This window comes from Aristolochia californica, unplaced genomic scaffold (assembly GCF_029961685.1).
Source record: "Aristolochia californica isolate CCGP_79_NKW_82.1479 unplaced genomic scaffold, dmAriCali1.0.hap1 SCAF_3, whole genome shotgun sequence".
NCBI classification, from domain to species: Eukaryota; Viridiplantae; Streptophyta; class Magnoliopsida; order Piperales; family Aristolochiaceae; genus Aristolochia; species Aristolochia californica.
In genome coordinates, this window is record NW_027181992.1 from 20325266 (window position 1) to 20351936 (window position 26671).

Sequence of the window (26671 nt, forward strand, 5' to 3'; positions counted from 1 at the left end):
TATATTCAAGACTTTTATTCTTTGTCCAAGACAAAGTGGACTATATTTGATTTGGTTAATATGATCGACCACCAATCCGAAAGACTCAATCCAAGTATTGAGTTAGATAAACCTTCACCTAGTGCTAACGTAGTTTTGAAACCAAAGAAAAAGAATTTTAAGAAGAAGGGAAAGAACTTTCAATTTCAAAACTTCAAGGACAAAAAGGTCAATCAATAAAGGGTTGAAATACATGCAAATTAACGTGTTTGCTTCTTCTGTAATAAGCCAGGATATATAAAGAAGTATTGTAAGGCTTTGAAAACCATGCAAGAAGGGCAACAGGAGAACACCAGTGAGTCCTTATCTCTTGAAACTTGTACTATTTATATCAAGCCTTTTAGTTGGTGGGTTGATTCTGGTGCAACTGTTCATGTATCGAATGAGTTGAAGGGCTTCAAGGAGCTAAGAAAGATTGAGGACAAAAGAAGCTTTATTTACATGGGAAATAATGAAAAGGCCATTGTGGAAGGCGTGGGAACTTACCCGCTAAAGCTTGTTGATAATAAGTTTTTTGATTTAGAAGATTGTCTTTATGCTCCTTCTATGAGAAGAAGTCTATTATCTGTATCTTGTCTTGAGAAACTTGGATTTACATTTTACTTTGGAAATGGAAAGTTTCTTATGTTACAAGATGATAAAGTTATTTTGAGAGGTTTTCGAAATTCTGGTCTATATCAATTGCAACTTAGTGGAAATATAGTGTTCAATGTTTCTACTTCTTCGGATATTAAAGAAAAATTTGTATTTGTGGCATTTACGACTAGGACATATAAACAAGGATAGAATTACAAGACTTGTGACACGAGGATTATTGAAAAATCTTTCACATAATGATTTTCCTATTTGTGAGTGCTGTATATATGGGAAAATGACAAAGATACCATTTCCATCCAAAGGCTCAAGAAGTTCTCATTTTTTGGATATTATTCATTCTGATATATGTGGACCTATGAATGTGAATACTCGTAATGGTCATTCGTATTTTATCACATTTATAGATGATTTCTCAAGATATGGAAGAGTATATTTACTGCATAGAAAAAAATGAGGTCTTAGATTATTTCAAAACCTTCAAATTGGAGGTAGAAAATGCCGTAGGAAAGAAGATCAAAACATTGCACACCGACAGAGGTGGAGAGTATTGTTCGGAGTTATTCTCTGAATTTTGCAAGTCAAACGGGATTATCCATATGTTTAGCATGCCTTATACACCTGAAAAGAATGGTATTGCTGAAAGGAGAAATCGAACCTTACTAGAGATGGTAAGATCTATGATGGCACTTGCAAATTTGCCAATATCCTTTTGGGGCGAAGCATTATTGACAGCTACCTATATCTCAAATAGAGTGCCTTCAAAGTCGGTTGAGAAAACACCTTATAAGGTATGGTCAGGCAAAACTCCTAGTTTTAACCATTTTAAAGTATGGGGATGTGTTGCTCATGTTTTAAAACTTAATCCTAAGGACAAATTGAAGGCTAAGACTCGAAGATGTTTATTCGTTGGGTACTTTGAACATTCGAAAGGATATAGATTATGTGATCCCAAGGAGAAGGTGATTATTGAAAGTAGACATGTAAAATTCATTGAGGATAGATTTGATTGTGATGAAGATTTAGGTATGAAGTCTCACTTGGAAGAATGTGTTGAAATATCTTCTTCTGAATCTCCTTCTAATATAGAGAATTCCACCCAAATGGATATTCGAAGAGGGACTAGAGAAAGAAAACCTAGTCAACTCTTATCATCTTCAGATTTTTATACCTATGCTGGAGAAACTTATGAAAGAACAAGGTTGAATGAAGATGTTACTGATCCTGACACTTACGAGGAAGCACTCCTTGATGTGGATTCTGACAAGTGGAAGCCGGCAATGGAAGAAGAGATGGACTCTATGTATAAAAATGAAGTTTAGAAACTTGTTGATCCTCCTACATCGGTTAAGCCCATTAAGTGCAAGTGGATTTTTACAAGGAAGAGAAATGTTGAAGGTAAAGTTGAAAGATTCAAAGCTCGTCTTGTTGCTAAGGGTTTTACTCAACAATACGGGATTGATTATGATGAAACATTCTCTCCTGTTGCAAGAATACAGTCTATTCGAGCTCTCCTGGCATTGGTAGCATATTATGACTATGAGTTGTTCCAAATGGATGTTAAAACCGCTTTTCTGAATGAAAATTTGGATGAGAAGATTTATATGGAACAACCACGTGGATTTGTTAGATCTGGAACTGAATCAAAAGTGTGTAAGTTGGACAAGTCTATTTACGGTTTGAAACAAGCCTCAAGATTATGGAATATCAAGTTCAATAAAGCAATTACAACGTATGGTTTTACTTAGAATCCAGAAGATCACTGTGTTTATATAAAAACAGTGGGAGATCGCATTGATTTTCTTACTTTATACGTAGATGATATTTTATTAGCCGGGAATGATATTCAGTTACTCCAAGGTATAAAGACATAGTTGTTTAAGACATTTGATATGAAAGACCTTGGGGAAGCTTCTTATATTCTTGGCATTAAAATTCTACGGGATAGATCTTCGCAAAAATTGAGTTTGTCTCAAGAGAAGTATATCGACACTCTTCTAGATCGGTTTCACAGTCTAACAGTATACAAGGTAAAGTACCTTATGATAGCACTAAAACGATGAGCCATATGGATTGTCCTTCTCGCCTCAAAGATAAGTTGGACGAATCTAAGTATCCGTACGCTTCTACTGTGGGGAGTTTTATGTATGCTCTTATATGTACAAGACTTGAACTTGCTTATGCTGTTGGGATTCTTAGCCGGTTTCAGGCCAATCCAAGTTTCACTGACTGGGAAGGGGTAAAATGGGTAATGTGTTATCTAAAACGAACAAAGTCATATGCTTTGACTTATCAAGCGGACAAGTTGAAATTGGTTGGTTATTCCGACTTTGATTATCAAGGATGTGTTGATACCCGAAAGTCTACTTCTGGTTTTATCTTTATGTTTGGCAGAGGTGTCATTTCTTGGAAAAGCAAGAAGGAAGACTGTGTCGCGCAATCAACCATAGAGGCAAAATATGTGGCTATGAACTTAGCTACAAGGGAGGTTGTCTATCTTCACAAATTCTTGTGAAGTCTTCTAGTGGTAGACTGTGTGGAGCGACCTATTCCTCTTTTGTGATAATGAATCTGCTATTGCTATCACGAAAGATCCGAAGTGTCACTCCAAGGCTAAACATATTGAAGGGAAATACCACTACATACGAGACATGCTGAGGAAGGAGGAAGTTGTTATTTATAAGATATCTTCTCCAGATAACTTAGCTGATCCACTATCCAAGTGTCTTCCCGTGACTAGTTTCACCTTTCCATGTGGGGAACATGGGTCTGATTTGTTTATAATTGATGAGACCAAGTGGGAGAACATTGTTATGTATGCATTGTGGTCTCAATGATTTGTAATACTATGTATGTCATGACGTTGTAATTTATATTCCATGGAATGATTTTGAAAGAATGCATATGCTTTTGTGTGATAATATGAGTAGTCAGTGTATGCCTTGAGATTCAACTTCCCTATTAGGTATGCACTTGTACGTGTATATGTGAGGGTCTCAATAGGGAATAATGGTTGAGTCTCTAAATTGTCCAGGCCAATGGGACTGCATAGGCATAGTTTCCTTTACGGCTAATACTCATGCTGGTATAGAGCTTTACCCTGAGCTCCTCAGGTACTGAGTATGCTATGGACGGTGAGATGCCTTGATGTCCAGCTTTTCTATTAGGTATATACTTGTATGTATATATGAAAGGGTCTCAATAGGAAGGTAGGGTTCGATGTCTAAATTATTCAGGCATATGGTACTGATTAGGCACAGTTACCTTAGTGGCTAATACTCGAACTGGTACAGAGCTTTACCCTGAGTTCAGGTCCGAGTATGCAATGAATGGAGACCGTTGAACTAGCAAATTTGACAAGTATGGATTTGGTTTATTCTCCAGCCTTGGATATCTAAGATATATATTGTGTAGGCCCGGGTTAACTACACATGTATATTAAAGTGTTTAAGGTAATGCCTATGGTCATGGTATGGTTTTATGTGTCAAAATTGATTTTTCATATTTTTTCGAAAATCGGAATTTGAAATGGATTTGAAACCAAGTGGGAGTTTGTTGGAATTATGGTTTCAAATATATAATTTATTACCATGATATTAGGGGCATGGGGCCCACTTCTAGATGTTGTCATTGAATATTCAGTACAGGGAATAATGGCCAGCACATTCCCCTGTAGAGGTAGATTCATTGGGTGCATTGACTGGACACATCCCTTGGGCATAAGGAAATGTATCACTCTTGAGGGGATGTATCTCTCCTTAGGGGATGTATCTCTCCTTAGAGGATGTATCTCTCCTAGGGGATGTATCCTTATGAATAATCATAAGTGCCACAGCCTTTGGAAATTTATAAATTCCTCCATGGTCTTACAAGTGAGGCTAATGCTATTTGCACACCCAGCCTGGCTGAACAGGAGCAAGCTTATCACTTGTAAACGAATTATAAAAGGTTATCTTGTGCACTTCAAGTTCTATTTATATTCTTCGAGATGAAAGGTACGCTCTCTTTATTCTTTTTATTTCAATTTTATGATATATGTATGGTTTTCATGATAATGGAATTATGGAGGATTTAATATCTATTTTCTATGATGTTTATATTATTATTAGACATCAAGTCTAACATGTGCTGGTGGCCCTGATGTTCCCTTCTCGCTTCGCTGGATGAGATGTGCTCTGACCTCCAACATCTAATTTGAATTTTAAAAAAAAAACTCTGTTAGAATTTATTTATTATAATAGGTTAATTTTATCTTCCCCCTCCACACATGGAAGTTTATTTTCTGAATTTACAGGCTGGAGGATTGTCCTTATTTCCTTAATTGATAGGTCCCAGTCAAAGCTCAAGGATAGTTGCTCTCTTCAGGTGAGAGACGTACCACAATTTGCATAACACTGATTTCATGTTTTCATTGATAATGTCCAGCCACTTAAATAACCAAAGCTACGTACAGAAATAAAACAGAGCATAAAATCAAATGACGGTAAACTCATTACCAAATGACGGTAAACTCGTAACCCCTGAAGATCTATTCGCCTTAAGACTCTCAACTACCACGACCCAGACCCTTGGTCCGGTCTTCACGTCCCAGCTGTATCCCAAATATTATGGATTTGGCTTATGGTCTCACTCCGAACGACGTCGTGGCCTAACAATACCTCCCCCATCAAGTGGAACCTTGTCCTCAAGGTCCAAATTTGGAAACAACTCTTGTAACTTCTTTGTTGGCTCCCACATTGCCTCCTCGAATGGAAGGTGCTTCCATTGCACTAAGCGCTCTTCAACCAGTTGGGTTCTTTGCTTGAGCCAACGATAATCTAAAATAGTTTGTGGCTCCAATAAGACTACCCCTTCATCAATGAATAGTGGTAACTCATCCTGTGGCATATCATTGTCACCCCCGTTGTCGTGGTATCGTTTGAGTAGTGACACATGAAACACCGGGTGAAAGCGTGCCGCTTCCGAAAATTGTAACTTGTATGCGACAGGTCTGATCTTCATCAGTAACTTCTGGAAAGAACTTTTTAAGTTGTCGAGTAATGATCGTTGGTCTACAAGACACAAATGTCAAGGGCCACGGATACTTATGTTGGAGGGTTACGAGGATAGCGGCGACCTGTTATGCGACAATGTGACAGAGGAACAACCAACTGAAGAAAGTCACGAAGGGCATCCTAAACCAAAAATTACGCTGCATGCACTAACGGGATGGACCATGCCCAAAACCATGCGGATCGCGGCCAGAATCGGTGCCCATGACGTCATTTTATTAATCGATAACGGATCAACTCACAACTTTATTAGTGAGAGTATGGCCAATCTACTGCGACTACCTATGGTGTCTGCGGAAACCTTCATGGTCCACATTGCTAATGGAGAAAATTTCAAATGCCACGGTAGGTTTGAGGAGGTACAAATCAATTTGCAGCACAATTTTTTTTCCTTAACCCTTTATTCCTTACCTCTCTCAGGGTTGGATGTCGTTCTGGAGATTCAATGGCTTGAGCTACTTGGCTCTATGGTGTGTGATTGGAAACATTTAACCATGGAATTCATGTGGAAAAACCAAACCAGGAGATTGGTAGGCATCGATGGACAACATATCCAAGCAGCATCAATCGAAGAGTTAAAAATCCATCATAGTCGTGCTCTGTTTGCTTTTTACCTACAGGTTGCCCATACAAAACCACAAGAAAATATACATCCGAGCATGCGGGAGATATTGCAGGAATTCTCAGATTTGTTCGTAGAGCCCTTGAGCTTACCACCAAACCGGGAGGTTAATCACGGCATTGCCCTAAAGGAAGGAACTGAGCCAATTAATGTCCAGCCTTACAGGTACACGCATTATAAAAGAATGAGATTGAGAAGCAGTCCAAGATATGTTGAAATTAGGGCTTGTTCGACCTAGCACTAGCCCCTTCTCATCACCCGTATTGCAGGTAAAAAAGAAAGATGGAAATTGCCCTTTTTGCACAGATTATCGTGCGCTCAACGCCACCACCATTAAAGACAGATTTCCAATCCCCACATTGGATGATATGTTGGATGAGCTCTACGGTTCTTCTTACTTTACCAAGTTCGATCTGCGGGAGGGGTACCATCAGGTACGAGTTAACCCACATGATATCCATAAAACTGCTTTTCGAACACATAATGGACATTACGAATACTTGGTTATGCCATTTGGCTTATGTAATGCTCCTTCCACATTCCAAGCTATCATGAACTCCACCTTTCATCATCATCTTCGAAAATTCATCTTAGTTTTCTTTGATAATATTTTGGTTTATAGTCTGGATTGGGATCGACATTTGGTACATGTAAGGCAAACCTTTGAAATATTGAGGCAGCACCAATTCTTTGTCAAAGCAAGCAAATGTGCATTTGGGCAGCAAGAATTGGAGTACTTGGGGCACATCATCACTAGTCAGGGTGTGAAAGTGGATGAAAATAAATTTTTTGCAATAATAGCCTAGCCTCGACCTACTAACATTTCGGAACTACGAGGGTTTTTAGGATTGACAGGATATTACCGGAAGTTCGTCAAGAATTATAGCTCGGCCTCTCACCAATCTTCTCCAAAAAGGGCAATTCATATGGCATGAGGAAGTTGACGCCGCCTTTCTTACTCTCAAATAGGACATGATGACCACTCCTATATTGGCCATGCCAAACTTCAACGATGTTTTTCACTATTGAAATGGATGCATCCAGAGAAGGAATTGGAGCGGTCCTGTCGCAACAAGGCAAATCAGTGGCATACATGAGTCAAGCCCTCGGAGTGACCAGTAAATCTTGGTCAACATATGCTAAGGAGATGTTAGCTATCCTCGAAGCCATATGCACCTATCGGCCTTACCTTCTAGGAAAAAAATTCTATATTTAGACCGATCAACGTAGCCTCAAATATTTTCTAGAGCAACGAATAGCTACTCCGAAGCAACAAAAATGGATTGCTAAGCTCTTGGGCTACGATTACGAAATTCAATACAGACTAGGCCTTGAGAACTCCGTAACTGATGCTCTCTCTCGAAAATAGGGCAGTCCCATTCTTCACTATATTTTCTTTCTGCATGTTAGCTTATGGGAAGAAATTAAAAAAGCTACAAAAGAGGACCAATACATTCAGACAAAAGGACATGTGGCCACGGACCAATCTGCAGGATTGCATGGTGCCAAGGGCTATTACTATACAAAGGAAAGGTCATTGTTTTGGACTATGCAGCCTTAAGGGCCAAACTGTTACACGAAATGCATACCAAGGTGGGGGGATCATTCGAGCGTCCTTTGAACATTCAAGAAATTGGGCCAACAGTTTTATTGGTCAGAACAACATCCAACCCTGAGAGATGTAAGGAATTGTTGAATTTATGAAAAAGTGAAATACTTCATTGACTTCAATAACTTGCTGTAAACAGAGTACATGAACCTCTATTTATAATAGAGGAAGGTAGTAGAGTCTAATTACAATAAAACTACCTTTGTCCCAATTACACCCAAACTCTAACACTTAAAGATAAGTCCTAACATAATTAAATAACTCGATATAGATAAAAGACAAACATAACTCAAACTAAAACTCTTCTTTGATGTGACCATAAGATAAGATACTTTTGTGAGTCCTTCTTGATCTTCCAACTTATGTGATAAGGATGCCAACTCATGACTTCTTATGGGCTTGGGCCCTTCTTATGGGCTTGGGCCCATCTTGTGGGCCTTCCTTGGTCATGTGGCCCATCTTATAATAATCTTAGATATGTGGGCCTTCCTTGGTCGTGTGGGCTTGAGCTTATCTTCCAACACTCCCCCTCAAGTGGGAGGTGAGAGAGCAACATGAACTCCCAGCTTGCTGCAAATGATGTATAGAATATTTTTGTATAAAATGGCACTTCTTCCAATATGCCTTCATTTTCCAATACTCCCCCTCATGCTGTAGCATCCTTCATTGAAGCCCTGCGGCATAATATAAGAGAGTAAAAATCACTCCTAGTCGGTAAGCCATTGCTCCATACTCGAGTCCTAATCCTGGATGTAGGGCACACTCCGTCTTCTATCGAAAGTGTGTCTATCGGCATTAATCTGAAGTGTCCACCACCGTGTCCCTCCACAGGACAACGACTCTCAAGTGGAAGGAGACATAAAAGCCATTACAAGGGGGGATAACATAGATGTAATAATAAGTTCCTCCGTCATGGACTTCCAACCACACATAATTTTGATCTTTTTGATGGGGATGAAGTTCCTCCGTCATGAACTTCCAACCACAAATAATTTTGATCTTTTTGACGGGGATGAAGTTCCTCTGTCATGGACTCCCAACCACAAATAATTTTGATATTTTTGATGGGGTAAAATAAATGATGACATGAGGCCACCTCTTCTTCAATAATAATGTCCCGAAGGAGACATAATAGCTGCAGCAGAATATAACACGACCATCTTCCAACACATATAACACGAATCAAATAATAAACTTTGTAAAAAAAATCGTGAAATAATCCGATATAAAAAATTCTTCTTTGATGCACAAGCTTCATCTTTTGTGCTCCCCCTTTCTTGAATATTTTGATCACATAAACTTATCCACAACATAAGGAATAAAATAACTCTTTCTTGTACTTCTTCTACTTCTCCCCCTCAAGCTGGGAGGTAATGGAAATGATCCCAGCTTGAACCAAATATCATAGATGTAGCAATAAGCCCAAATAATAAAAATGTATTAAAAAGCCTTCAAACCGGGGAGAAGTGAGATATTTTCCTGATATATCAACTCAAAAAGTGACGCAAACAATTGGCATAAATTCGGATTTTTCAATACTACAGAAGACCAGCATGACCTTTGATTCTTCCAATTCGAATATATCTTTCAATATAGATCAGATTGACATGAATTTTTTCCTTCTAAAGTTGACTTAAATAAATTTCATCCAAGTATAACTTAACTTCATAAAATATAATTTTTAGAAGATAAATAATCTGTTATGTTTTGGTCTCTGTCATTTGGCCGAACTAAATATTGTTTCTCCTTTTTTCCAGAATGACCATTGACTCTTCAAATATCAATATCTCCTTATAAAAAAGTCATACTGAGGATTGGTTGAATATGTAAATAAATAGACTTACATATCTTTCTTTTGATATATAATTCTTCATATAAAGTCTCTTTCTCGATAGCATAAAATACCTCAGAATTTGAAACTTTTTGCTGCCGCTCGAACCTCTTTTTCAATTTGACCTTTGCTGCTTCAAATATTGATTTCTCTTTGTAGATAACTCAGATAAAAAATTATATAAATAGGTAAAAGAATAGACTTACAAATTTATATTTTGATATATATTTCTCCATATAAAGTCTAGTTCTTGATAGCAAAAAATACCTCGGAATCTGAAGATTGCTGCTGCTGCTCGAACCTTTTTGCAATCTGACATTCGCTCATTCAAATATCGATATCTCTTTGTAGATAACTCCGATTGGAAAAAATAGGTTTTCTTGGGAAATTAGACTCAAATATCTTTCCTTAAATATATAATTTTAAATATAAAAAACTACGTATAGAGGTAAAAGATACAAAGCAAACTACGGGTGTAGGGATAGAAAAAAATAACTATGAACCTAGACTTGGGGTTTAGGGTTTAGAGAAAAGGATCACATTACCTCCGTGAGTTGACCAAGTCAACTCACAGAACCTGTTCTGATACTATGTTGAATTTATGGAAAAGTGAAATACTTCATTGACTTCAATAACTTGTTGTAATCATGGTACATAAACCTCTATTTATAATAGAGGAAGGTAGTAGAGTCCAATTACAATAAAACTACCCTTGTCCCAATTACACCCAAACTCTAACACTTAAAGATAAGTCCTAACATAATTAAATAACTCAATATAGATAAAAGACAAACATAACTCAAACTAAAACTCTTCTTTGACAAGACCATAAGATAAGATACTTTTGTGAGTCCTTGATCTTCCAACTTAAGTGATAAGGATGCCAGCTCATGACTTCTTATGGGCTTGGGCCCATCTTGTATGTCTTCCTTAGTCATGTGGCCCATCTTATAATAATCTTAGATATGTGGGCCTTCCTTGGTAGTGTGGGTTTGAGCTCATCTTCCAACAGGAATAAAGGGTTAAGGAAAAAAATTGCCCTGCAAATTGATTTGTACCTCCTCAAACCTTCCATGGCATCTGAGATTTTCTCCATTAGCAACACGGACCATGAAGGTTTTCGTAGGCACCACAGGTAGACGTAGCAGATTGGCCATACGCTCACTAATAAAGTTGTGAGTCAATCCGCTATCGATTAATACAATGACGTCATTGGCATCGATTCTGGCCGCGATCCGCATGGTTTTGGGCATGGTCCATCCCGTTAGTACATATAGCGTAATTTTTGGTTCAGGATGCCCTTCGTGATTTTCTTTAGTTGGTTTTTCTTCTATGACACTGTCGCATAACAGGTCACCGCTATCCCCATAACCCTCCAACATGAGTATCCATGGCCCTTGACATTTGTGTCCTACAGACCAACGGTCGTTACAATTGAAACATAAGTTTTGGGCTCGTTTCTGCTGCATTTCTTCCCAAATAAGTCACCGAACAAGAACGGCAGGAATTAGTGGTGCTACTCGATTAGTAGGGGGAAGAGCTAGGGGAGCTCGTGTTGTTGGTGCTGGCCTCCTATGTCTAGAAAGTTGATCATCTTCTTTCTTGCTATATTCATGGCTTCTCTCAATGTTTTTGGATTGAAAATTTGAATTCCCTCGGCAATCTCGGGTTTCAATCCTCCCATGAAAGTGCGAACGAGAGCCTTCTGTGGCCAGCGTGGACTCGATTGCCTAACTTCTTGAACTATTTTTGTTAATCACGAAGGGATCCAACCTGAGTAACTCTGGAAAGAGCTTTATCAAAATCTTCACACTCTAACGGCCCAAAGCAAGCCAGAGTTAGTCTATAAAATTTGTCCACGAGAGAATGCGTCCTTCTTCCTGGAATGTCATGCGGATCCACTGGCACCACTCGTTGGCTTCTCCTTCCAAATGGTAGGAGGCCAAAGAAACTTTCTGGGCTTCAGAATTTTTCTGGAACATAAAAAATTGGTTCACAAGATTGAACCACTCCGTCGGATCATCACCAAAAATCGAGGAAATTCAAGCTTTTCTGTTTTTGAAGATACCACTAGCCATCCCCCCTCGTTTCCTTCTCGGTGGTGGTTACTGTGGATGGGGTTCTCCTGGTTTGCAAGCGAAACATCTGAGAGTCGCTTGAGAGTTTCTTCCACATGATGAAGTTTGTCGGCCATGCCGAGCTCCATCCTGCATTGCACCGAGCCCACCCTCCAACTACTCAATACGCTCTTTGTTGGATGACATGATAGCGAAGGTCAATCAACACTTTTTTTTTTGTGCGACACCGAGTTTGTTGGTGCTTCACTAATTTAAAATGCTGAAATTTTGTGGGACACCAATTTCAGTGGTCCCTCAAAAAACATGTCGGGTAGGGGATCATCTCTCACGTTACCAACAACGTTCAGCTATATGAGCGACGAGTGTCTGATGGCTCACCGGCCACCACTTTTCTCACAGGAGATGGTGTTGATGTTTCTGTGGAATGTCGCAACAGAGATGATTCAGTTCATCTCGCTGTTTGCTAACAAATGTGGGGTAGAGGATTGTCTTGTACGTGGCTGACAACGTTCAGTTGGATGCGCGGCAAGTGTCCGGTGACTCACCGGCCACCGTTTTTCTCGCCGGAGATAGCGTTGATGTTTCTCTGGAACTCGCAACTGAGACGATTCAGTTTGTCTCGCTGGTTGCTGATGGATGTGGAGTAGAGGATCATCTTTTCCATGGCCGACAGCGTTCGGCTGGATGCGCGGCGAGTGTCCGGTGACGGAATCAAAAGGCTGGTCTCGCCTAGAAGGAGTGTCAACTAGAGAGCCGCAGTGATGAGGTGGTGTTAGACGTTGAGCAACCACCGAAGATATCCCAACGCAGAGATGGGCAGTTTCTCGCAGGAAAGAATGGCGATCCTAAAAAAAAAAAATGTCTTGTAGGGTATCGTCTCTCCCGTTATCGATAGTGTTCACTTGTATGTGTAGCAAGCATTCGGTGGCTCACCGGCCTCCGCTTTTATCGCCGGAGACGGCGTTGATGTTTCTCTGGAACGTCACGACAGAGACGATTCAGTTCTTCTTGCTGGTTGCCGATGGATGTGGGGTAGAGGATCGTCTTTTTCGTGGCCGATAGTGTTCAGTTGGATCCGCAGCAAGTGCCTGGTGACTCACTGGCCGCCGCTTTTCTCATCAGAGACGACGTTGATGTTTCTCTGGAACGTCGCAACAGAGATGATTCAGTTCATCTCGCCGGTTGCCAACGGATGCAGGGTAGAGGATCGTCTTTTTCGTGGCCGATAGCATTCGACTAGATGCGTGGCAAGTGTCCGGTGACGGAATCAGAAGGCCGGTCTCGCCTGGGACGGAGCGTCAACTGGAGAGCCGCAATGATGAGGTGCTAGACGCTGAGCAACCGCCGAATATAGCCCAACACAGAGATGGGCAGTTTCTCACCGGAAAGAATGGCGATCAGAGCTTTGATACCATTGATAGGTCCCAGTCAAAGCTCAAGGATAGTTGCTCTCTTCGGGTGAGAGACGTACCACAATTTGCATAACACTGATTTCTTGTTTTCATTGATAATGTTTAGCTGCTTAAATAAGCAAAGCTACGTACATAAATAAAATAGAGCATAAAATCAAATGACGGTAAACTCGTAACCAAATGAAGGTAAACTCGTAACCCCTGAAGATCTGTTCGCCATAAGACTCTTGACTGTCATGACCCAGTCCCTTGGTCCCGTCTTCACGTCCCAGCTTTATCCCAAATATTTGGGATTTGGCTTATGGTCTCTCTCCGAATGAGTGGTGGCCTAACATTAATTCATTCAAGATTGAAGACTCTTATGGTTCACTTCAAAATAGTTTTTTCCTTTCAACCTCGATGATCTTTTCATACTAAAGCCGCTCAGTTTTTTTGTAAATACAGAGGCTTGTGATGTAAAATGTAGGTTGCATCAAGAAAACCATGGCAGATAAGCTGGTATCGTCCTCCGGACCAAACTGAGACGTCGCTTTATGATATCAGGATTAAGGGTAATATCAAATTGGGTTTAAACTATTAATCTTTATTTAAAAATCTTTCTAATTTTCGTCAATAATTATTGTATGTTCTTAAAGAACTTCTGATATTAGTGGATAATTTTGGGATTTTAAACATTGAAAGGACTTCGCCTCTTATGGAATGCATCAAAGAAGTCTTTCAAGATTGATTGTTTAAGTCTTCGAATTTCAGTCACTGAATTGATAAAGAAGAGTGTTAAATCCAACATGAGAGTCGTTACATCAAATTCAATACTGATTATCGAAAAACTTGCATATCTAGCATTTCCTCGAGTTTTTTCAACCTCCGCAAGCCCTCACTGACCAAGAAACGAATTCTCTGTGGATCGTTACAATTCCGATTCTTATCCATCTCTTCCCTGATCGTGCATTTCAGTTCACCTGCAAATAGTCTTTGTTATTCATCAGGGAGTCAATTCTGCTACGGTCTATAAATTGAAGTTACTGAGGAAGTAGACTTGGACCTCGAGCATGACCAGGAGCACGGTGAGCAGTCCTGAGGGCTTGTCTATAGAGCTTCAAAACCCGCGCGCGAACAAGAAAAGCTCGTAAATCCATGACGGATCTAATACACCAGAGAATTCGTTCCACAAAGAACAAGAGACACGGTCATCGAAGTCGGCCACAGGAAAGCTAATACCGATCTTCGTTTCCAAAGTAAGTAATCAAAAAGTTGAGTTTTTTTCAAAACCAAAGTGATTCGTATAATATATACGTAGATTCAATTTTTTTTTTTTTTTTTTGCGAGAAATTTTCAGTAAAAAACTCAGACGTCAACAAATCGGAGACGAGCTTCTTCTTTTCAGTTACCGGTGTTTCCAAAACAATTCGTTCAGTTTGCAGAGCTCTGGTAAATGAACAAACTTCACGCCGTTGTCCGGCGCATGAAGAACCACAACTCGATCTGCAACGAGTAACCTCCAATCTGCTCGCAGATTTGATCAAAAGCTGATGACAAAAGACGATTGTTCAGAAATACAATGTCCCATCTCCACACAATCTTCTAGACATAGAAAAGGTAATCTAGAAGAAGCTAGGGTGGAGGATGGGATCGATTTAGGGATCTGCATTCATCCATCTCTAAGGCAGGTTTGAATTAGCCAAAGAGCCAAACTCCGGTCCCAAACAACCAAAATCTGGTTACTTTCGTGAAATTAAAACAAAAACGCCGCAGAGAGAAGAGATTAACGGAAAAGAAGACGATTTAGGGATCCGCTTTCATCTCTAAGGCAGGTTTGAATTAGCCAAAGAGCCAAACTCCTGTCCCAAACAACCAAAATCTGGTTACCTTCGTGAAATTAAAACAAAAACGCCGGAGAGAGAAGAAATACTAGTGAGGACCTATTCGGAAGTTTCCCTTTCAGGTGAGGGAAAACCCGACGAAACCCTAATAGTTGCGCTTCAGCACTCTAACACTTATATTACCATAAAGCCCTCAGTTGTCCTGGATGCTCAGACCGTCAGACTCAGTTGAGTCATGACTCACATTCTTACCTTACCTGCCAAATTCTTCCTCTTCTTTACCTGCCTCAGTCTAAGTTGCCTTGAACTCCAGCCTCCAGAACGATTTACCCGCACTGAGACCTCACTAGTCTTCCACTGAGCTTAGGGTGCCTCCCACTCATACTTTTAAAACTATTGCCCCCGTTAGTCTGCCTTGAGGGCTATAGAGACCTGCGTATCCGATCCTTTCTTCGTTCTCTTATCCATCTTCACTTTGTAACAACGTTAATGCTTCCAAAGCTCTTCTCCCTATCTGAGGAACTCGAAGATCCTTCTTCCATATCTCGAAATCGACGGCAGCGTGTTGACAACATTCTTTATTTTGTACCAGAAGAAACAGCTAATGTGTCTCACTGCATTGCCAATAGGACTCACAAGCAGTCCAAGACATCTTACAGAAGCTTCTGCCTATGCATTGGATTATTCCCAACTAGAAGAGTGGGTAGAAAAAGAACAAAACGGAAAAAAAGGTTTTATATATTAGGAGATTGGCTTAAACAAAAAGAATCAGCTTCTATGATCTTGAAGAAGTAGACAGGAAAATTGGTTATTGAAGAAGCCTGAGAACAAATAAATGAAATGACTTATTTACCATCCGTCCACTCTCTACCAATCCAGATTCTCCACTCCAATGCGTTGGAAGCACACGCCTTACATGGAGTACCACCTGTCTCGAGAGCATGCTCTATCCAGATCAACTCCTCTTCACCGTGTTGGGACCAGGACACGTCCATGAAAAATCCGAAGCACACCACTTGTCCAATAGAGCACATCCACGGATCCTTTCGTGATATAATTTGAGGCCCACCACCTTCGTTCGGCATTCAGAAGATCTCATCCACCATGGCTAACTTTGGGGCATAGCTCCGATACCATTTGAAAAGAGTATGGACACCACCTATCTCCACTTTGGGCTAAGCCCTCATGGATTTGCTCTTGGGTTTTACCCCAAAAGGCCTCATACCAATGGAGATAATGTCCACACTTATATATCCATGATCCTTCCCACTTCTAGCCAATGTAGGACTTTGGTCGTATACCCAGCAATCCTCCCCTCAAATAAAGGACCACCGAGCCTCTCCTCCCTTCATTCGGCATTCAGATGATCCTATCCACCATGGCTAACTTTGGGGCATAGCTCTTATACCATTTGAAAGGACTATGGACACCACCTATCTCCACATTGGTATGATATTGTCCACTTTTGGCCTAAACCTTCATAGATTTGCTCTTGGGTTTTACCCCAAAATGCCTCATACCAATGGAGATAGTATCCATACTTATATATCCATGATCCTCCTAACTTCTAGCCAATGTGAAACTTTGGTCGTATACCAATGGAGATAGTGTTCATACTTATATATTTCTGCGAGGTGTATTTAACGGTTTGAAATGAACAACTACAGACTGATAGATCCAGCACGCTAATATTTTACTTGATTTGTTTCTTAGCTATCAAGATGTGCTGGGAACAGTAGTAACTTGTTGTGTGTGACCACACTAGCATCCTAACTGCTAGCATTTTCTTGTGACCATCTGATGAGGGTTTGATGCACATCTGGGCTTCAGGTTTCCTCAACTTCTGTGATTATGGGGGAAAAAAAAAAGTTTTACAAATTCCAAGCAGGGGTAAATGTATGGGCTATTTTGAGAGAAAAGTTGAGGCTTCAAGTTTCACAGTCATGTTTTGGCCCCATTCAGCCCTGATGGAATTACAAAGCAGAAGGAAAGTGCATTTCTGAAATAACTAAAATAAAATTGGTTTGATAAAGATCCCCCATTCTTATAAATAATAACTTTTGGTTGCAAGAGCCGATCATTTACAATTTTTATGTTGTATTACTTACATTGTAGTTATACACTAGTTTGATTACCCAGCTCCCTGTTTTGGAGTTAAAATCTCTTAGAATTTTTGAAATTGTTGATGTCACAGTAAATTTCGTTTATTTCTGGAATTATGTACCAATATCAGCTAATAGCTTGGCTGACTCTCAATCTCTCATTGTAAGAGCCCCCTCTTGAGGGTTTTCTGTTTTTCTTGCCTTCAGAATTCTCCAAAAAAAAAGAAAAAAAACATTAAAACTAGTTACCTTAAAGGGGAACTAGATTATCTTTGAATTTGTGTTAATTTTAAAATCTCTCATAAACCAAAAAAAAAAAAAAAAAAAAAGGAAAGAATAATCAGAGGGAGAGCCTTATGTTTTCTCGTTGTTCAATGTTTCAAAACTTTGTGTACACTGTCATCCAATAGAGTGCAATGTTTTCATTTGGAAATTTTCCAATTAAAGAATTGTCAGGTTATACACTGATTTTCAATTGTTTTAATCTTATGCTATAGACTCATTATTTTAATTATATCTTACAAGTTCCAAAACTTATTAGCATGATTTTTATAAGTAGGATTTGTGGAATGTGCATTGCATCTTTCTTTTTTGGTGGCTTTGGAAGTTAGCAAAGAAACCTTTGACAGTTTACAAATATGATTTGTCACTCATAATTGCACCTGGCAGTTCGATTAGTAAGGAATTTTGAGGTCTTACGAGTATCGTAATCTTTTAAAATGTATCTCTATTTTTTCCTCTTGTTTGTTTGACTGGGAATTATATGAGTCCTATGTTGTAATATCTCCTGCTGTTTCAATGCCAAAACAAATCTTATTCATGTGGTTTTACAGTACAAATCACTGGGTCAAGATATCTTTCGGTAAAATAGCTAATCTAACAATACTTTATTGGCCTTGGTAATATTGAGGCAACTCAATGTTGTAAGAATTAGGTAATTAAATAATTTGGATATTTGATTGCGATGAAGCACGTCGACACTGGCTGAGAGCTGCTATCGTTGTTGCTATGATGTTGTTTTCTGCAGGTAAAGGGCTTCAAATGAAGGAAGGTTTCCTTCTATTTCTCATGCCGTGAAAGAAGTCGGTGACTCCTACTACGTGGTCAGAAAGATCCTACAGGAAATTGAACATTCATATAAAGTGCTGCCTGCTGCCAAGAAAGATGATGTGCCAGTGGGGAATGCGAGAGTAGATGGTCACCAGCCTTTTGAAGTGAAAAAAAAAAAAAAAAAGTCTCAATTTTTTTAGATTGAGAAGCATGCTGTAAAGATGGACATTATAGAAAAAGAAAAGCCTGTTGCTGGTGGAGGGGTTGAGAAGATCATTAGAGGAAAAAGTTGCAGACCACAGTGTAATAGCTAGAAGAGATTCTTCAATGAGCCAATCGTGGAAAGTGTTGAAATTCCCGGCCAGACTGGCGAGAGTTCATACGACTCCTGGCCGGGAAAAGGAAAAGAAGACAACAATTTCCATCCAAGGCAGACTGCTGAAATCTCCCAGGGCATTAAAGAGGGCCCCAGTGGGCTGTGGCAGTCTGATGTATCTATTCGAAGAAGTGAGACTACTAAGGCAAGTCTCACTTCTTCGAAATCATCCAGTGTAAAAGTTCATTTCTTTACATTGATGTTTCGTACCTCTTTTATTCGTATGTTGTGCTGCAAATTACATTCATTTAATTTGCTAGATTTTGATTCATTTTTCTTCTGTATGTTCTTGTTTTGACTGCTCATATTACTACTGCTGGAGCACATAAGAAACAGATTAAATTGAAAAATGAGGCAGCAGTTTTACGTTTTAGAAAAAATGAAAATGCTCTAGAAGGTTCGCATGATTCAGTTGCTTTGAATAGCACAGCTACACAAGGAACTGGTCATAAAGATTCTCAATGAGATAACACTCATGGGTATGTATGTTGGCCATCTTTTCTATTATCGTTGCAACTAGATTGTTGTGTAAGTGTGCAATGAGCTGTACAATTTGTTTCCATAATTTTAGGATTTGTATATAGAAAATATTTGTTTCCCTGATTTTAGGATCTAATTTGGACCTAATTTTAGGTTGGAATTGTATCGATAAATAGCCTCCGTTTGAGAGAAGAATATTTCGAAAAACTTATTCTTACTTTGTTTGACATAGTATTAGAGCAGGAAAATCCTTCTCCTATCGCTGAAGAACAGAACTGCAACTCAGTCGCCCAAAAAAAAAAAAAAAAAAAACAGACTAGGTCTGCTCTATAGTTGCCGTGAACGAAGATGACACTGTTTGCGTTTCTCTTCAGCCGTCACTGTAACACAAAACCACCGCCACCCGAACTCTGGCGGGACTCCTGAAAACCGCCGAACGAACCGCCATCGAACCACCTTCCAGTGATCGGCACCAGCGTCGCCAACACAGAAGACGAAGAGCCACACCAACGTCTCGAGCCCGATTCATCTCCATCGTTGCCCCACTCTAGCAGACCTTCCGAATGATGTTGACGACTAAAGTCAAGCCACCGCTCGGCCTTCCAACATACCGCCAGCCCGAACGTTGCTGGCGAAGAAGAAGTCGCACCGTCAACGAAGAAGACGAAGGTGATCGTCGTTTTAATTTTTTTCTTAACTTAGGAACTATCCTTTATTTTCTACCGAGCGCGATCCGGACTCGGACCGGACTGAGACCCAAAACCGGGTCAACCCAGTGGATCAGACCAAAATTTCAGACCGGACTTAAAAAAAATCCGAGTCAACCTAGAGACAAACAATGGGGAGCTATCATCCAATCTCTAAGAACTCGACTATGCTGGTTAAACAAACTCGACAAGGATCATCAAACAATCGAAACACTCAATCCTCTGGAAAAACCTAACAGCCTGGAATGCACTCACTACAGGGAAAAAGGTCATTCACAATAGCGTTGTTACGAGATTATTGGTTATTCGGAGTAGTGAGACTTCTAAAAAAAACCTCGTAAAAAGATTGTTGGGAAAGCTATGATGACATCCACAGAAGAAAATCACTTGCTTCCTACTGCAAATGTTGCCCATCTAGGTATTATAGGTAAAGCATCAATATTCTCTGCATATTCTAAGAATAAAACTTGAATTATTTATACATGTGCATCCGATCACATGACGAGGGATGTTAGTTAAAATTTGTCCTACCTTCTCCTCGATCCGTTATTTCCACCACCAATGGTAGTACCTCTCCTATTACTGGGGAAGGATCGGTTATCTTGTCTAATAATCTTACATTAGATATTATCCTTGTTGTTCTATCTCTTGAATACAATATTTTTTCTGTTAGATATTTTCTAGCCCTCATTTTGTGTATTTTAGGATATTCTAACCCGGAAGATTCTTGGTTATGGTGTTAGACAGGGCTAACTCTATTATTTGGAGTTGACGGAGAATGGAAAATCGAAAATCAGTTAGGTAAATCAAGCTAGCAGTGAAGACAGTGCTCAAGCAACTATATGGTTATGGCACCAAAGATTCGGCCATCTTTCCTTTGGTTATCTTAAGAAATTACAACCACAACTTTTTTCAGGTTTGAATAATTTGGATTTTCATTGTGACACTTGTGAACTGGCTAAGAGCTACCGTATCCCTTATTTACCGAGTTTGAATATAAAAGTTTCGAACCCCTTGAGGTTATTCATTCTGATGATTGGGGTCCTGCAAAGGTTCCCTCTATTTCTAGAGCTCGTTACTTTGTGACATTTATTAATGAATGTACTAGAATGACTTGGGTATCCTTGCTTATAAAAAATAGTGATGTGTGTCTAGCCTATCAGAAATTTCACCAAATGGTACACACTCAATACCAAAAGCAAATTTGTGTTTTGCAATCTGACAATGGTACTGAGTTTGTCGATGTTTCTCTCGATAATTTTCTGAACAATCATGGAATTCGTCATCAGACCTCATGCACCTATACTCCCCATAAAAATGGATTGGCAGAAAGGAAGAATAGTCAACTTTTGGAAGTAGTGCATGTCTCCCTCTTCGGCATGAACATGCCTCGATTTTATTAGGGCGAAGCTGTCAAATCTACTGCCTACCTCATCAATCGAACACCTTCTCGAGTAATAGACTTTCAAACTCCTCAACACAAACTGTACTCCCTAATTTCCATTCCCTATCTTACGAATCTTGAACCCCGGGTTTTTGGGTGCACTGTATATGTTCATATCCCAAAAATCTTGCGAAATAAACTTGTTCCATGTGCCAAACGATGTGTTTTTGTTGGATATTCTAACTTTCAAAAAAGGATATCGGTGTTATGATCCACACACCTGAAAACTCTTTGTGACTCTAGATGCCTTTTCCATGAAGTAGAGCCTTATTACTCAGGGGGAGTCTCTAGGCATGCTCTTCAGGGGGAGAACTCAAGTGAAGAGAATGTTCAACAAGAGAATAGCGGAAGTGTTGCGTTTATTGAGTTAGAAGTAGTGAATGATTTTTTTAAGCAACCAGATTGTCATGATGTGCAACAAAACTATGATCACAACCATGAAGCCGAGAGTGAATAATTAATTTCTCCTGAAGAACCCTCAAAGTTGCCTTTGTCTACACCATCAACTGAAGAATCAACCCAAAATGCTCCTTCTCAGGTAAATACGAATCTTGTGTTTGATGAGTCGAATGAAACATGTGTACCTACAAAAAATATAACTCCAAGATATCCACAAAGATTGAACAGGGGAGTTCCAATAAAACAGTATGAACCTGATCCTGAAGCCAAAACCAAATACTCAATCAACAACTATGTGTCCTCCCATAGGTTGACTAAATCGTATGTATTTCCTGTTGATCAATTATCTAAGGTTTCTATTCCTAGAAACGCGCAAGATACATTAGTTGATCCAAAATGGAGAAAAACGATGAACGAAGAGATGAAGGCTCTATAAAAGAATGCTACTTGGGAACTTGTTCCACAACCTAAAGAAGTGAACACAATTGGATGTCGATGGGTGTTCACAGTGAAACTCAAACCGGATGGAAGTATCGAAATATATAAAACCTGGCTAGTTGCGAAGGGATATATACAAAGGTATGGGGTAGACTATCAGGATACTTTTGCACCAGTAGCTAAGATCAATACAATTCGCATTCTTATATCTATAGCAGCAAATCAGGACTAGGCTCTGCAACAATTTAATGTTAAAATTGTCTTTCTCAATGGAGACTTAGAAGAAGAAGTCTGCATAGAGCTACCACCCAGAGTTAAAAGTATTTCTTTGTGTCAATGTGAAGTCTGTAAATTGAAGAAGTCATTGTACGGGCTGAAATAGTCACCTAGAGCATGGTTTGGGAGATTTTTGGCTACAATGAAAGAGTTTAGCTATAAGCAAAGTAATTCGGATCATACTTTGTTTATAAAATACAAAGAAGGAAAAATAACAACTTTAATTGTGTACGTTGATGATATGGTCTTGACAAGAGATGACTCATGTGAAATGCAAGTTTTATAAGAGTATTTAGCCACTAAATTCTAAATGAAGGATCTCGTACAACTTAAATATTTTTTGGGAATTGAGGTAGCAAGATCGAAATATGGAGTTTTCCTTTCACAAAGAAAATATGTGTTAGATCTTCTAGTCGAAACCGGAATGTTTGATTGTAAACCAGTAGAGACACCCATAGAAATGAATCATAAGCTTGGAATTCTCCAAGATCAAACCCCACCAGACAAGGGGTGTTATCAACGATTAGTTGGAAGATTAATCTACCAATCACACACAAAGCCAGATGTAGCATATGCGGTGAGAGTTGTGAGTCAGTTCATGCATGCACCATGTGAAGAACATATGGAAGCGGTCTACCGGATCTTAAGATACTTAAAGAGTGCTCCAGGAAAAGGTTGTTATTCTAAAGAAAAGGTATCTCTAACATTGAAGGATACACAGATTCTGATTGGGCAGGTGATCAGACAACCAGAAGATCTACGTCTAGTTACTTTACTTTTGTGGAAGGTAATTTTGTCACTTGTATTAAATCTTTCATGACCACCAATAACGGGTTCTGTAATTCAGACTTGACCTGCATTTTGTAAAAAAATTCTTGCTAAAGAATTCAATCAACAGGAATACTAGACACTACAAAGTTAAAAAGGCAATCAATTAATACATCAAATTAACTGAGCAAGGGAAGAGAGGATGGGAAAGAGGGAAAAGGGACAGGCTCTCGGGTGGAGAGAAGAGGAGAAGATAAACTAAGATGTGCATCAAGCAAATAGAGAAAGATTTACTCAAGAAAGAATTGTAGAACTTGATTAATTCCGAGTTACAACACCTCTATTTATAGTAGTGGAAGTGATAGAGTCCTTGTACATTTAAACTTTAAGTCTCCTAATTACAATCTAACTCTAACTCTCTAAGATAAGTCTATTATGAAAAGATAACACAATCTATTAGAGGTCTAATATAACTTGAACTCTAACTCTTCTTTACTCACGTCGGCGAAAGAGAGGAGGCTAGCTCGTGGTCTTATCTTTGGGAGTCCCACGTGATCTTCTAGCTTATGTTGATAAGGTTACCAGCTCGTGGTATCTTTGGTGGTTCTACTTGATCTTCAAATCTTCTAACTTATTCCAGCTCGTGCTTCTTATCTCCTAACTCGTGCCAGCTTGTGTGAGGACTCTTCTTGACATCCCACGTCCTCATGGTAGGTCCCACCAGCTCGTGCAACCATGGTGGGTCCCACATTGTAACAAAAGCATTGGAAAACTTTTTACAATCATGCAACTTGAGTTTGATAGCTACCCAGCACTTTACGAAATGATGTGATAAAGAAAAATAAATTACTATTTGAATGGCAGAATGTAGAAATTACTATTTGAATGGCAGAATGTAGAAATTACTATTTGAATGGCAGAATGTAGAAATTACTATTTGAATGGCAGAATGTAGCAAAATGATCACAGAACAATGGAAAAATATTCACCTGCTCACTACTTCACTCTCAACCGAACTTACAACACTAAGAAAAGGATAGCTAAATCAATCTTTTCTCATAACTTCAACAAACATCTTCAAAAACATATGCTGCACAATTCCCTACTCCAGATAGTTTAGAAAACCAAATCCTTCAAGGAGACACAAAATGAAGACCAAAAAATGGCTATATACAGTCCCATTAGTTGGAATGAGAAAATCATTTCAAGATTAAAATTTTCAAAAGAAAAAAGGATCAACTCTCCAGAGAGAGAAGCAGTTTACCTGTTCCATAATGAATTTTACATTCCCCTTGAAACAAGATGAATTTTACCTGTTCCCCTTGAATTTTACGTTCTCTTAGTGCACTATCTGCCGTTGTTAATAGCTTATCAGTACCACCATTACTTATTCCAGAAACAAGAGCCACCAAAGCTGTGGTATAAAAATTTGTCACTTCACCCAACATTAGATGAGGCACAGCATGTACTAAATCTTTTGAACTAGACCTGATAACTGAAATTATGGATGAGAATCTGTAATTTGAGAATACTCCACTTTGAGTCTCAGAAAACTCTGATTTGGATTCTCCTACAAATCGATCTTTGTGATTGATGTCTAACAGATGATCAGTAGTCTCAATGGAGTCAATCTTTATCTGAAAAACTCGACTACCGTGATACACTCTACAACTATCAGTATCTGTAAAACCAGCCAATGTCTTATATATACCCAATCCTCCTCATCTTCCTCAACAATATTATTCTCCTCATCCCCAACCTCAGATGCCCCAAACTCATCCTTGAGTTTCCGGGCAATCGCATCATCAATCCCATAGGAAAAGAAAAGAAGTATGAACTCCGGCTTCAGAGCTGATGTGGAATACGCAGCTTTAAGAACCTCTTTAACGCGTAACCCTAACACTTTATTTCTGTGAGAATCTAACCAAGAAATGTATTTAGGGATCCTATATGATACAAGGAGCCAAACTGGACTTCTTCCAGCAGTGCATACTATGTCTACGTGGGCACCTTTTGGATGAGAAGCTTTTTCTTCTCTATCATGTCCAGAAAGTGGGACTTCCTTGCAGACACGAGAGACTCCAGTTATAAATGGATGCTGAAGAATGTGGACAACTGACTCGATGTACCCAATATTAACACTACACAGGCAATGAGAGAGACACCGACCTTCACCATGATTATTTACGGAAACAAAACGTAAAAAGGAAAGTGCTTATGCAAATTCAGTAAAAGCTTGACAAAAAGAGTAAAGCTGGTAAGAATTTCAAGGTATAGCGATACAAATTCAAAGACAATTACGAAAAAAATTGAAGCTTTCCCTTGAACCGAATCCAAAGAGAACTCTTATCCGACATCGAGCAAAGGAAAAGAGTAGTAAGGTACCTGGTGGCGGCGGAAGAATCCGGTAAGCGGGAGAGGAATTTAAGCTCGGCGTTGATTAATCGAAGGAGAGTCTGTTTGCAGGAATCAGTCACTCTGGAGAGAGAAAGATCGTGAACTTGATTCGACAGAGCTTGACATCTCTCCTTCGCCTTCTCCACTGTGTGTTGCTTGGTACGGATCTGGAATCGGTGTCAGCATCGAAGCTTTCTGTCTCCATCATATTCCCAGCGAAATCACCGGCGTGGGCCTCTCTTTCGGTCTCTCTTGGTCTATCCTCGTGGGATCTGCTCGCTGCCTCGCTCTTCTGGTGGTTAAAATTCCGAAGCTAGGTAGTCGGGTGCCCGGTTAGCCATCCAGGACCGATTAACAGTATAAAATTGCTCTCCTCTCGACGTCTCCGGTTCCTGCGTTCGACATTCGAGCAGCAGACCGAAAAGGACCAAATAAAAGGTTAATTAATTAATTAAAAAGCCGAACGTTTTTGGGTTCGAAGGAGAAGAGCGGCGACGGCGCAGAGTATAGTTCGTCTCAGCGGACTTCGCTACCTGCTTCTCACTCAGACTCTTCTCGTTCCCTGGTCTTCCACTTGCTTACGCAGCTGCTAAAACCAGTCTCACTCTCTCTACCTCCGCCTTGGCACTTGCGCCTCTCGTCGCTAAGAAGAAAATATATCAGAATTTATAATATACTAAAATATTAGGATTGAAAACATATTTGGATCCATTTAGTGAATTTTATCTTCTAATGTGAAATTTAATGTGACAAACGATAAGAATAGATATTGTGGTATTCCTCAACTAAATCTCCTTATTCCTCGATGGCACTTCGTCTTTCTTCCGAATGGGGAGAAGAAAAACTGTATGTGATTTAGTATCTTGGGGACATAACCATTTTGTGTCTCCTTATATAGGGTTCTCATAATTCCTTATGGTATCTACTCAATTGACTCATATTCATGGCCTATTCCTTAATGGGCTTAATAAAATTAAATCACTTAATTTCAGTTTATTCCATTAAAAATAAAAAATATAATTATATAATAAATACGTTATCCAAATTAGAATAGAAAATATGAATTTCCTAACAAAAATCTAGTAACAAAAGGTACTTCCGTTTTTGTTAGTCAATTTTAGTTGCATTTGGTGTTTGTCTTCGTAGATATCGATTACTCCTTATCTCTTTAGAAGAAA

At 39.3% G+C, this 26671-nt stretch overlaps 2 protein-coding genes across 3 annotated transcripts; one reads left to right on the plus strand and one right to left on the minus strand.

Moving 5' to 3' along the window:
• Window positions 1–2186: 2186 nt before the first annotated feature.
• On the plus strand, window positions 2187–3148 carry LOC137959450 (secreted RxLR effector protein 161-like). The gene is made up of 3 exons (XM_068806824.1): window positions 2187–2365; window positions 2484–2493; window positions 2582–3148. The coding sequence occupies exons 1-3, from the start codon at window positions 2187–2189 to the stop codon at window positions 3146–3148; spliced, it is 756 nt and encodes a 251-aa protein (XP_068662925.1).
• Window positions 3149–14036: 10888 nt separating this feature from the next.
• Window positions 14037–25790, minus strand: LOC137960601 (uncharacterized). Of its 2 annotated transcripts, XM_068808253.1 has the most exons (3): window positions 25482–25790; window positions 14279–14379; window positions 14037–14195 (listed from the first exon to the last, which is right to left on the minus strand). In XM_068808253.1, exons 2-3 carry the CDS (start codon window positions 14370–14372, stop codon window positions 14053–14055), a joined length of 237 nt encoding a protein of 78 aa, XP_068664354.1. In that variant the 5' UTR covers window positions 14373–14379; window positions 25482–25790; the 3' UTR covers window positions 14037–14052. The 2 variants fall into 2 exon arrangements, 1 of the variants encoding a protein (XP_068664354.1); XR_011114192.1 differs by lacking the exons at window positions 14037–14195; window positions 14279–14379 and adding an exon at window positions 23444–23910.
• Window positions 25791–26671: the final 881 nt, after the last annotated feature.

What these genes read in the sequence shown, in the direction of transcription:
- LOC137959450 (XM_068806824.1), top strand. Translation starts at nt 2,187, where the DNA reads ATGGATGTTAAAACCGCTTTTCTGAATGAAAATTTGGATGAGAAGATT.
- LOC137960601 (XM_068808253.1), bottom strand. Translation starts at nt 14,372, where the DNA reads ATGGATTTACGAGCTTTTCTTGTTCGCGCGCGGGTTTTGAAGCTCTAT. An exon ending in TGCTCCTGGTCATGCTCGAG is followed by an intron (nt 14,196 to 14,278) that starts GTCCAAGTCTAC and finishes GACTATTTGCAG; the next exon opens with GTGAACTGAAATGCACGATC.